Source organism: Apis florea, unplaced genomic scaffold, assembly GCF_048593485.1.
Source record: "Apis florea isolate Af1SG1 unplaced genomic scaffold, ASM4859348v1 contig_3170_pilon, whole genome shotgun sequence".
In the NCBI taxonomy this organism is placed as follows: Eukaryota; Metazoa; Arthropoda; class Insecta; order Hymenoptera; family Apidae; genus Apis; species Apis florea.
In genome coordinates, this window is record NW_028256714.1 from 4,212,003 (window position 1) to 4,226,027 (window position 14,025).

The window sequence follows — 14,025 nt, forward strand, 5'->3', positions numbered from 1 at the left end:
AAATATTAATGGAACGAATAGGCACAGGATAGTGTTTCTCGAAAGTGTTCGCCTTTCGGCCATCATGGTGTCCCTCGATCCATCTTGCTTCCGCTTAGTAATTTTCTATCCGCTAGATGGCGAGAATTATGACGAAGAATTTATAATCAGAGATCGTGATAGCGATTGATGGAAGCCTCCTTCTTCTTCTTCTTCTTCTTCTTCTTTAACTCGTTTCGCTTGGAATAATGCTTCTGATGCATCGTGAGATTTATCATATTGTGTTCTGTGATTTTGCGTTATTATCTTGAGTCAATGTTATTACGCGAAATAATAATACAACCGAGTAAAACGCTCGGTAAACGTTCAGGTGGCTTTTCGTGTCGAATGAAAAACAAACACTGATGAAATCGGTATTTAATCCGGCCAAATACTCACGATTTTATTTCGTTTATCATCGAAAAAGTTACGAGTGGAATGTATCACGCGTGGTAGAATCATTTATTTTCGAAATAAAGAAAGAAGGAACAAAGCGTTCAATCTTGATACATCGTGCAACAACTTATTAAAATTCATCTTTCATAAATTTTACTTTAAATTCACGGGTGCAATCTTATCAATTTCATCCGACTCGAGTTGAAAAAAGAAAAAAAAAAAAATTAACTCTAAATTCATGTATTCCACGGTGCACATAGAATATTGTCTCAAAAATTATTCATCGAGATAGAGATAATGTCATCGTTCTGTACGTTGAATTAATTTATCATTGCGTATGATAAAAAAAAAAAAGAAAAGAAAAGAAGAAGAAGAAAAAACAACTGAATTATCAAGAAGCAGGGAGAAGGAAGTTTCACATGGGCAGGGAATTGCGCGCATATCTGAGCCACGGTGTACAAGGAAGTAAAATGAGATATTACTTTCGTGCGTGGTCGTGGCCGTGCGAAACGAGTGGTCGCTACGAAATGGCCTTAATGGAGTGTGATAATGCAGAAATGCCGCGAGAAGGGGGATTCTCCATCCATTTTTATCCATCCCTCCTCCCTCTCTTGCCGTTGAATCCCCATCGCTTTCAACAAGGTCTCCACGCGGATCTTTCCTTTCCGAGATGATCGACGATCGAAAGGTTGCGCTCGGAGAAGAATCTTGCTCGTGACCTTTGATAAAGGTTAAATTTAATGAAAACCAATAGGGACGAAGAATAATAATAATAGGCTTTGTTCATTGAATAAAAAGTGAATGTAACCGCGTATATATTATGTTATAAATTTGATCGATGTTTTCTTACCCTATTATTTTTTGAGAAATTATCTTGTAGGAATGAGCAACAATTATTATTTACTCTGGTAATACAAACTAAATTAAATCGATTCCACTTCCAATTATATTAATAATCTTAATAATTAAAATATTTTTCTATTAATAAAGCTATCCATTTATACAAAATTCAAGTATATTCGATTTTCATTTAATTCTCACGCACACGCTCGGTTCGAATAAATTAATCCTTCTTCTACCATTTTACAAATTAACCAATATTATCCAAAATTATATTAAAACAGCACACGTTGCCTCGTTATTATTAAGAATAAAATCTTCAAAAATCAAATCAAAAAGCTAAATAAAATAAAGGAACAGGTAAACAAGGTAAACAAGATCGTCTCGTTTCCTTCCCTTTCCAAGAATATCTGTTATCCGCGCGCGATTCGAGGAAGATCCTCGGGGAAGGTTCTCGTAGTGGGAGAGGAAGAGATAGAAAAGAAAAGAAGAAAGAGAGAAAAAAAGAAAGCGACAATGTACGGCCGGCGATTAAAGGGTCTGCACACCGTTCGAAGGAGGAGGAGGAGGAGGAGAATGATCGAAGGTGTGCGCGCTCGAGCGCGTGATAATCCTCCATACAGTTAGGGGTTTCCTGGCAAACGATGGAGGAAGGGAAAAGATTTCTGCATTCCGAGGATACGTTCCAGCGAACAATTTACTCGATTCCTCCTTATATATTTTATTTACAGTTTCCATGATTCCTCGTTTTCTTCTTCGTTAACGTTAATTCCACGCATTCCCTCGACCCTCCTAGATACTCCGTGTCTAATGAACGTTAATTGCCCGTGCGCATAATACTCGAAACTATTCCTTTTAATGAAAGGCCTTAACACTATCGTTATACCCACTCAACGATCCTGCCTCTTAATCTCCTTCTCCCTTAATCTCTTTCGCGCCATTTTTTTTGCAAACGTTTACTCGTTACGTTTAACGAGAGCCGCCATCTTGAAAATGAGGAATTGTACAATGATGACAATCGTGGCTCGAATTCGTCGGGATTACGATTCGAGCAAACAATTTTTAAATAATATTCTGCAACATGTTGATTATTCAGACTAACATAATAAAACAACGTTACACATTTAATTCCTTTTCATGTGTTGTACACGATATAAGAATAATTAAAATGTTACTTTCCTCGATATTATATCGAACAACCTTTATACATAAATTGAGATTGTATTCCTCTTTCTAAATTTCCTTGGTAAAATCCCTGATGGATCACATCGCAATGCCAAATAATCGAAAGAGAATTCGAGCGAAATTCGGGAAGAAAATCGGCTCGAAATCCGCGGTTCTTTTTCGAAGGCGCGAAAGCGCGTGACCAGCGGGACGTTGGCTATCTGAAAGGTGATCTAAAAGCGGTTGGAGAGAGCCCGTTCGTGGACCCGTTCAGCGCGGATTAATTTATTCCGCGAGTCCCCGCGGCCATCGTGATAGCTCATTAAACGCGGAAACAAGAAACGATCCGCGAGGCGGTCCCATGGATCGGCGGCGCGACGCCCTTTTCTTAGAACTGAGGCACGCAATGGGAAAGAAAATATGGAAATGGCCGTGGCAAGACAACGAGCTTAATTGCGCGAGATACGCGAGGAGGAGAAAGATGGACGGATGGAGTTGAGAACAAGTTATAAAGAAATACAGTAACCGACCATTGTCCGTATAATTGAAAGAAATTATGGCCTGGTACCGTGGAAGAAAACTGATTAACCTTTTGGGTATAATGTAGGAGTCGAGGAGTTGTTACGCGTCTCTCTTTTATTAATACAACAGAATGGCAACAGAGGAGAAATTTCAACTGGAATTGAGGCAGGGTTTAGAAAATATGTATATATATATATATAAAATAATAATAATAATAATAATAATAATAATAATTAAGAAGCGAGAATGAAAGAACGAAAGAAATGAAAAGAAATAGCAGTTGTATTTGCTTAAATAAATGATTTGGCGTTTGCCTTTGGGAAATAGTAATTTGCGCCGAGCAATCGAATCCAAACAATATTGTACTAGAAGTTCTCACGTATGTTATAAAGTGTCATTTAAAATTATGAATAGAATTGATTCACAATTGCAAATATTGCCAAGCGTCATTCCGTTTACTTAAATTCTTTTTTTTTTTTTTTTTTTTTTTTTTAAATAAGGGAATTGGTAATTATCGCGTTTTATTGATATATTCGGTGTTGGCGAGTACTGACGTTGAAATTGATTGATAATGCAAACAATGTTAAGTGCATTTGCTTCGAAAATGTTTTGAAAAATCGTAATTATCGAGAATTACGAGATTTCGATGATCTCTTCGAAATGGTTTAACAAGATAATTCATTTTCATTTCGAAACTCAATTAAATCTGTGTGATTTACTTTAATTTTTTAATAGAATGACTTAATCGTTAACCTTGAAACTAATTGAAACGTGGCTGTATTCTCGATCGAAGATTCGTACGCGATAAGAAAAAAAAGAAATTTGTAATTAATTTTTGAATTTTAATTTCGTTAATAAATCCCTGTTAAAATTTCAGGAAAGAAAGAAATGGTAAAAATAATACTCGAGAGAGAACAACTCATCGGTCACGAATGAGTTTAATGAGCGTTTAGGGGCGCGTAAACTCGCGAGAGATCGTTTAAAAACGCGTCGCGCATAGCCAAGCCATAGAGAGACGGGATCGCTTTGAATTATAAAGCAGGCCTTTATCCATACAGTGTCTCTCTCTTTATCGTCGAGACGTATCTTGAAATAGTAATAGGGGCGTGAAACAATTTGTAGCAATCGCATCGCTGGGAAAAACGAGGAGTAAAGCAATAAGAGGATCACGTGGCCAACCACGATCCTATTTCCTGTGGTTTATCTTCAACGTCATCCAGGATCGGGATTAAATTTTTTTCTTTTTTTCCCTTCCGTTATTTACGACAAAAATAGAAACTTGGACAGCGTTACTTTTAATCAAAATTCGATTATATACTTATCATCTTTGAAGGAAGGAATGATGCTCGTGGAAAATATTTTTTACAAATTTTCAAGAGTCCGTAAAATTGGATCAATTGGATCGAATCATTTCATCGATGAAGATTAAAGGAATGATATAATTAAAAAAAAAAAAAAAAAAAAAAAAAACATAGAAATTGTATTCATTTGTAAAGTTTCGTTCATCGAAATTTAATTATTACCATCCAATTTATCCGACAACAAATATCGCGTTCTTACTTAAAAATTTAATTTAATTTTACTGTCTCTCATTACTTATTCACACACGTTTAACCGCTTAATAATAATAAATTGCCCGACAGCATAAATGTAAAAATAATACAAAATACGATTCTAAAACTGCGCATACACAATCGACTATGAATCACAAAACGCTTAAACACTTAGATAAACTTAATTTCAAAATAATTACATTTCTACCTCCAATATATATAATAATAATAATAATATAGAGAAATAATTACAACGTTGATTGTTAATTGATCGACCGAGAGCCAAAACGAAATTACCCAAAGCCGAGTAATATTCCAATACTTTGTATTCAACTGTCGTCCTCGTCGTCGTAGAAACTCTCCAAACAGCGTCAAAGAATCATTATTTATTCGGAGGCGGAAAATTATTTGTGGAGACGGAAATCGATAAATATCTATTACCCCTCTCCACGTGGCGAATTCCCCATCGTGTATCCGTCATAAACGCGCGGGGAAGGATAAGAAAAGGAAGGAAGAAAAAAAGAAAAAGGGAGGGAAAAAAAGAAAAAAAGATTGAAGCGCAAGATGGCGTACAACGCACCCGGGTGCACGAGGCACGGGTTAATGGTCATTACTTTCTACCGAATTGCGCGAGAGTGAACGAATTTATCAGTGGCGGTAATTAAACGCGCGCCATGTAAATATACACTCGGTTACAGCTATTTAACATGTCGCGTGAATCGCAACAGGTTTAACGAGACGAAAAATCGTCGCGTTCGCGTACCGAGCAATTAAAACCCGGTACAACGTGTCTCCATTAAAAAAAAGGGGGTGGGGGGGAGGGGGGGAAGAGGAAAACTCGCGACGCAGATGCAAGGTAATTAATTCGAAAGTTCGAGCAGTGTCTTTCACCATCGTGGATCGTTGAAATAGAATATTTTGTAAAACGTTGGCCCTTCAACCAACGTTCGATATACTCGATCGTTAAAATGTTAAAGCGGAATATGGATATATTTTGTAAAATATATTTCCGTGTTCACGTTCTTTTTGCTATCTCTATTGATTATATATTTTTCCTCCTACGATTTCTCGAATATGAAGCTTCTCTTCTTGGATATCGGATCGAGATTAGATCGTCAAATTGATTCGAGTTACTCGAGCTTGAACAGATCCCGATTCAATGATCCAAGGAATAAGAATTCTATTGCAAATAAATTTTGCAAAAAAACTAACTAGCGGAAATGGAAAGTATCCTTTCTAGAAGAAGAGGGAATGCTTTAACAGACAAAAACTCTGGCAATGGTTCCATTCACCGAATAACATAACTTTCTTGTCTTGGAAAAAATTTATCGCTACACTTTCGCAAAATATAAAAAATACCAATTTTATTTAAACTACTGTACAATTAGTTGCAAAAGGATATTGTTAAAATTAGAAAGAAACAGAAACGACACAAAATAATATAAATAATATAAATTCCACGATATCTGTTTTCATTCCGTTTCACGAAATCGAACGAAACGAAACGATTCTCTTCCACTTCGTCCTGTCGACCGCCCCAATTCGGCCATTTGCACGTTTTTCACGGCTCGTGGCCCAAAATGGCGGCAATTCTGCGACGCAGCAAAACTCGAAACTCGCTTGTTTTCGTACAGGCTTTGTCCGCTGCTCGCCGACCATGAAGCTCGTGACGCGCGAACGAGCATCGATTGTCACCGGAATTATCAACGGGCCGTCGCTCCTTCCCTTATTCGACGACCGTGTCACGCGTCGCGAGCCAGTTTTGTCGAAAAAACAATATACACTCCCGCCTCGTTTCCGCGCCTTTCTAATTACCTCTTCTCTCATCGACACCTCTCTCCCTCCCTACACACCAGCCTCACTTTGTCTCCATTCCTCCTCCTCTCCACGCACACACACACACACAAAAACTGCTTCCTCCGCTGCTTGCCTCGTTCACCCCTTTGTACTCCCCCTTTTCTCCATGCGCTTACCACCATTTCTATTTCTCTCTCGATCGCTATGTTCAATCTCTCTTTCTCCCTCTTTTTTCGAGAAGGAGAGAATACGTAATCCTCTCGATGGCAAGAATATGAATGCTCATTCGGTTCACCCCTTCGGCGGATCCCCCGTTTGGGAGAACATCGCCGACATCGCGGTAATTGTAATCACGGTAATGCGTGTATCTCGGGCGAGGCGAAGGTGAATGGAGGAGCATCCGGAGGAAGAGGCGACACCTTTCGATATCGACGATGGATGCGCGGCCGGAAACGGGCGAAGAACTCGTGCAAAACGCGGCAACTTCCGAACGACGTTCGCAGGCTTATTGTTTCCGCCCCGGTGTACACGGTGAATGGTTAATTATGGCATGGGGGTCTACCTTTTGTCCACGATCTCACGACGACGTCCTTTCCTCGCGGCCCGTTTCCATTGTCCGCCCATAATTACGGGGACGAAAAGGTGTTTCGCGGTTAAATTAAGGTGGGAAGATTGAATTGAGAAGGGAGGAGAGAATTACGAACGAGGGTGTTCAACAACGAGGAAATTTTGAGACGAGGAAAGTTATTGATTCATTTTGAATTTGAGAAAATTTTTGAAGAGCGTGATTTTTATAAAGGTATGTTTAAAAAATTAGATCTCTGATCTTTTTCGAGATATGATTCTAATATTTTTAATATTTCTCTCAACAGAGAAGGTAAGACATTACTGTTTGCCAAAATAAACAAGGGGAATAAAAATTTTCATTATAAATGTTATCTTACAAAAATAATTAGAGAATAATTACGGGAAAAAACCACTTTGGAATTTTATGATATAGGAAAAATACAAATTAATAATTTATTTTAGGTATATTTTCGTTCTAAATAACTGAAAAGCGAATTATCTCACATAATTCAATCTTCGATCTTATAGCTGCAGTCTGTAGTTACTTTTGAGAGCAATGATTGAATGAATCTTATTACCATGTAATCGGATATCTGATATCGACTGCCATGTTTAAAACTATTTTTTGTGGAATGTTGGCAAACAATATGAAATGGTATCGTTGAGTAATTGTGGAGCAAGGTGGACATGCACGTTTTGTACAAGGTAATTGAATTCGAATGGTTGGAAGTCAATTTTAGAAAAATATATGGAGCGAAAAAGTTAAAAATCGTGTAACGATAGTGTAGCTACGCTACGTTATACCACGATATGCAAGCAGTATTGTAAGCAATAGAGCAATTTATCAACAATAGAGGCACTATTATCTAGAGAACCTAAAACAATGGCCTATTGATACGGACCCTGGAAAGAATACAACTATAATTTGCTAAGGGAGCACTGATATTCTCGTTGTTTCAACTCTAGCCTCCTGGCTATTATTTACGTAACATTCACCGTCGTTTTGAAATTCTATATGCAATAAAATATCCAGTATTTTTAATAAAATTATAAATGAAATTATATATAAATAATAAGGCGATCAAATATATATCTAGGATTAGAAGTAATAAGGATTAATCGAATCGAAAATACAATAAAAAAAAATTCTTCTCAATATTGTTATTTGAATCAAATAATAACAAAATATCTGAAATAAATATTCTAATATTCGTAAATCTAAGGTAATATTCTAATATCTAAGGTAAAACGTAAAATATATAAAAAAAATTCCCAGAACATCGAGGATCAAAATAAATAATCAAAATTAAGCATAATACTCCATCAAATACCAATCCAAAAGAAATCCAAATAATTTCTCAAATCTCAACGAAAGAAACCCAACTATTCTCATTATTCTTCCTCGTTTCCTCCATCTACGAACAATTTCATCTAACCTACTTCCACTTTCACTTCCTATAACAATGATAAAACCAGCGAACATCTGGTCCCAAGTGAGAGAATCCATCAAATCAAGATATCCACGGAATAACGCAACAAGGCTCGCATTAGAGACGATGAAATAATAGAATGGCGAAACCATAATCGGTATCATCCTCGTCATCATCTTCGCCATCGTCATTCTCATTATCATTATTATTCTTGCGGCCACTCGTCAAGAAAACTCGGGGAAAGCCACAGCCAGTGTAGGGGCGCGAATGAAGTCATCTTCTCTAATGCATCGATGCTCACCGCGGCTACTTCAAGCCCGACTCAACCCATTTACGACATTACCTGGCGCACCCACATGGCAACGATGTGGTGACCAGAAAGAGAGAGAGAGAGAGAGAGAGAGAGAGGCGAGAGAATTGCATTGTAAGTTCGCTCTCTTCAAGGCCCTCTCCCCCCTCCCCCCGTTTACAAAATGGCGTAATACGTCGCGCCATTATTTGCACCCATCCAAAGATCTCTCCTCTTTTGATTGTTCTTGGCAGGAGTGAGGGGGGGGAGAGGGAGATAGTTTAAACGAACCGTGACCAATTTTCTTTTTTCGAGCTGCTGGCTGAAATAAGAGAGTGGAACAGAATTGGAGTGGTTTTGGTGAATATGGAGATAAGAGATTGGATATTTGTGGTTCCTTTTTTTCATTCATCTGTTTTCTTATAGTGATTTTGATCGATACTATATAACTGCATTAGCTCTCGATCGAGAAGATTTTCGTCTTGTTTCGCTCAACTTAATTAATTACAGATTAAATTTAAAATTAGTAGTAATTCCAAGCTAGTTTAGAAACTACTGTAAACATCATTCTCTATTCAACAACTTCTCCTTCAAACATATCCAAGATACGTCCAGTGTGGTCTTCGGGATCAAAAGGAAATTTTACTTCGCTACTTTTAAAATTAGAAATAATTATGCGATAAATCCCAAGCACCGTGGCCGAGAACGAACGATCAACTTCGACTAAAAATCCAATAAAACTAACCGTCTACAAGAACCGTCTAATAAAAGCGGTGTGTACACTTGCCTCGAACGACATCCACGACAAAAACCAATAAAACTTTAGCACAACTTCTCCAATAAAGAAATAAAAACAAACAACAAAGTTGGTGCACAACTTCTACAAGGCTGTACAATAAAAGTACACACAGTTCGTGGAAACGTGACGCCGTTGACAACGTCCTCCGCGGAGGAGGCCCCCCAACGGACGGCCGGTGAATCGGCGCGATCGGGGCCGCCATTTTTACCAAACTCGCGGCCGATACACGATCATTTTTCCCTCTTCCGGCTAGTTATGGCACTGGCGTATAATAGTGGCTTTAACTGCGCTCACAAAGTGGCGTAATTTATTGCGCCATTATGCTCGGCTAAGGAGCTCCTTGTTGCGAACGACGGCGGGGACTCGCGTTGAGTCGCGTGCATTCGAGGACGTGATTTAAGTTAAGGGGGATGACTACTGTCTCGCTATTACGCTATTGGCCGCGGCCTCGACCAAACCGGGACTTTACGTCCACGTTATATTCGGATTACAAATGCCTCGTTTACTCCTTTACCGCCCTTCCAACCTGCCGCCTCGTCATCTCGAAGGGAAATGGCAGATTCATCAAACGGATTCGAACGGTCTTTTTACATCCTTCGAGCTCCACTGTACTCCATACGGAGTAATAAAGTTTCGAGATTCGTTGCTAGTGGAGAGGAAATCCTCGTGTTCGAAATTTAAAAGGAAACGTAGAAGTTCGTTAATCGCGTGATCGTTCGAGGGATTGGGATATTAATATTTTCTACGATTTAATAAAATTTCAATTTTCATGTTTTTTTTTTTCTTCTTCGAGAAAGAATATACTTTAAAATTATACTGAGATCGGTTTAGATTCTATGAATTGATTCTCTGATAATACGATTTTAATGGAAAAGTTGAATTGCGATCCCCATTTCTTGAAATTAAACTACGACTACTTTTAAACTCTTCCTCCTTGAAACAGTTCCTCTACGTACGTACAATTTTCTCAAATCGATTAACCTCGACTAAATCACTAATTAAGCCAGCCGTCTAGCTTTTGCATCACCTTTTACATCTATCGCGCAAACAACTTCGATACGCATACTTCAAGAAACTCGAACGTTTCCCAAACTATTAAACAGAGGCAAAACCCAATTCCCATATCCTGAAAAAGGAAAAGCCTTGCGTGCCACTCCTTCGGTGTAATTCTCAATTTCCTCGAACAACTTGAGGAAGAAGTTTAATCGAATTAGAGATCTTCAACTGAAATCTTAACAAGATTTAACGCTGCCAACAGCACGACCACTCCCAAACGCAGTTTGCAACGAACGAAAATGGCTCCAACGAGATAAGATCGGTCTTCAATGGGAGGGGAAAGAAAAGGAAAAAAAAAAAAAAGGAAAAAAAGAAAAAAAAGGCGGTGAAACCCACGCTTGGTCACGAGTGTAGGACAGGAGGAGGGCAAGGTTGAATCGTTTGTAAAAGCGAAGGAAAATCGTGGGAAGTGGTGAGAGACTAAAGGAGTGTGCCTCCTATTTGCTCGTCCATGGACCATTAGAGGCACACGTCTATTGAGTTAATAAGCGTTTGGTTTTACGAGAGGATACGCAAATGGAACACGCAGAGGAAATACGTATTTCTCTTTGTACTCCCACGCTTTACCTTGGACGCGAGAAATTGCGAAACGAACACGTTAGTGTATCTTAAAATATTTAATGTATTAACTCGGTTGGACAAATATTTATTGATGATTTGAAAAGTGAATATTAGATTGTCCCGTTAATAACGTTGTCTTAAAAGTTTGCAAAGAATCGAAAATCATATAATATTGTGTTTATCGAAGATTAATTTATCGAATTATTATTTCAAAGAATTTTTATTTTTCATAATTATTTACGAGATCTTCAAAATCGTAATGTTACGAAAGTTTTTTTACCCGATGGACGTTGTTTATTGTAAAAAATTATTGACACAAACGTAAGTTAGATTCGATTAACTTTTAATTTCGGTCAACTTTCTTGCTACGATTAATCATTAATTGGCCTAACCTAATCTAATATAATATAGCCCAAACAGTCTCGAAGAATCGTTTTTGAACTTATTTTGATACGAAATTTAATAATTATAATAATTTTCACGAAAAGTCAATCGAAATAGTTCCAACTCATAATATCCCTAATGAGCTAATACGTTGAAAGGGTGTCAACACTTGGCGGAGCCACCAGTCTTATGTATATCTGATCGCGGTTTATGATTAATATTTTCTTGGTTTACGTACGTTTTACCATAAGATGGTCGCCGCTGATAAATTAGCGGAAATAACGTGCGGCGATGAAGTTTCATTCCTTCGAGTTTGTTGCACCACCAGCGTACGAGCGATGAAACCCGAGCTGATCCTTCGAAACGCGAAGATATCATCGGGTAATATACTACTTACGTTTCATTTGGAAATCGAGAAAAAAGCACGGTTCATCGCGCCATGAAATCTGCTATCTCCATCCCGCAGCAATATTCTTGACGATCTAATAGCCGAGAGAAATTTCAATTATGCTCGAACGAATCAACTATATAACCGATAATTATATATAATTAATTATTTCTACGATACCAATTTAATCCTAAACATCTATTTATAACAGATCCAAATACGTGTAATGTATAATTAATTTTCAACGACAATTTTGAACAAAAATCGTGAAAATATCGCGACTCATAATTATTCTATATCTAAACAGCATGATGTTAAGATACATTTTATCGAGAATGATCGCCAGTATTAAAGTCTCACTAAAATTATACTTGAATATTTGCAAAAATCTATTCCTTTCTGCGATCCTAACCCAACCCTCCTTTTAACACTTTTTCCACGAAAAATCGATACCAATCATTTACACTCGCTCGACATTTGGCAAATCGCGAAAAGAGAAGAGGACTAATTGCCGTTTCGGCCAATCGGACGGAATTATTAGCCGTCCGAGAAGGAAGTAAAAAGTGGCGCAACACGAGTTGTCAGGCGGTGTAATGAGAATCGCAATCAGGGACTTGGATATTTCAGGGCGATGATCACGATCGCCCTGGGCCTCGTGGAGTTTCGATTGCAAACGATTTATCTTTCGCGCTGGTCACACCGGCTTATAATCAAGGGTACATCACTTCACGTGGGACAGAATCGAGGGCCGGCCACACCACGGCGGAAAGTAAAGGGCGGGTAATTCTTGGCAACCGGAAATGACGAGCGCTCCGTCACGGAGGATCCTCTAAAAAAATGTTCTCCTTTCGTTTTGCTTTTCAATTGCGGATATTCATAACGTAACAGTTGACGTACATGCTCGCGCCACGAATATTTTTATTAGAAGTTAGTAGTAAGATGGATGGCAAATATATCTTTTATTTATCAAAAAAAGTTGATATCCCACTCACAGGAAATCCTTCTCGACTTTTGATGTCCCAATTAGGGATAAGATATTCTCTACAATATATAACATATAGTAATTTATACAACGTCACAGATGAGGAATATCTCGTCCACGCTTAAAATAAATAAATAATTTAGTGAATCAGATTTCATAAAAGCAGAGGAAGAAAAAATCAGTCCAATTAAGGGTAATTACGCTGCTACCTTTCTTAATAACATATTCTCTTTCTCTCTTTTGCTACGTGTTCCTTGAATTATGACGTTAAAATTGTTATCAGTTATATTCGATCGTGCATCGTGAATATACACCGTAATTTCGACGTTTAAACGGAGGATTAACAATTTAATGACCGATCCAATGGACCAGAGAGTAATTTTCGTTCGACGCGAAATCTAGAAGCATTCCTTTGATAAAGGAAACGACGGTGAATTTTAAGTTTGCCCCAATTTTTGACCGGTTTGATTTTGGCTAATGGCTTTATTCGTAACGACAGATACGACGAATATATCCTTCCTTTATATGGGGACTGCGAATTTCTGACGAGTTCCTGGCTTAATGGGAGGAGGGCTTGGAAATGGATACTTGCTCCGAATATCGTTCGTTGGAATTTTGACGTAGGATGAATCGTGCCTTTTAATCTTTTCGAGAATAACGTAGAAAGAATACGAGTTGGAATAAAGTTTTTTATGAGAATTGATGATACCACACATCTTGTTCTAAAAAATTACTCGTCGTCTACCTTTGATTTATTATAATCTGTATTGAAAGAAAGATTTGAAAGGAAATTTGTATCTTCTGACAATTTTGCACATAAAAAGCGGAAAGTTTAAGAAAAGAATTTATATAAATAGAATTTTTCACAACGGTTATTTTAATTAACATTTCAACTTCTTATAAACCTGACATTAAAAGAAAACTGAAACAATTCCAAATGAAATGGAAGAGAATAAAATACCACGCTCAAACGATACATGTATATAACATTTCATTATCCACAATAATTATTTATTCGAAAACTATTTTAATCCACAAAATTTAACATACGCCAATTTGACAATACACGCCGATCAATTATTCACCCAAAATTTTATTCCACGCGAAAATTCACATCAACGTACGCGACAGACGTCGAGGCAAACTTTGTTCGCGATAATTCGTGCGGGATAATGGCTGACTCGAGGATCGCGATACGAATGAAAGCCACGTCGTGAAATTTGCTCCGCGAGCGAGCCAATAATAACAAGGGATTGAAAGGGCGGAATGGAGAGAAACG

The 14,025-nt window shown here is 37.8% G+C and overlaps 1 protein-coding gene across 1 annotated transcript in view; it reads right to left on the minus strand.

Annotated features, from left to right (window-relative positions):
* Positions 1-360: 360 nt before the first annotated feature.
* The window catches only part of LOC147657374 (UPF0489 protein C5orf22 homolog), a 134,708-nt gene continuing 121,043 nt past the window's right edge, over positions 361-14,025 (minus strand). Inside the window, exon 3 of the mRNA XM_086910194.1 lies at positions 361-1,133. Coding sequence (XP_086766320.1) covers positions 1,049-1,133 — 85 coding nt within the window. The 3' untranslated portion in view covers positions 361-1,048. The remainder of the gene's footprint in view (positions 1,134-14,025) is intronic.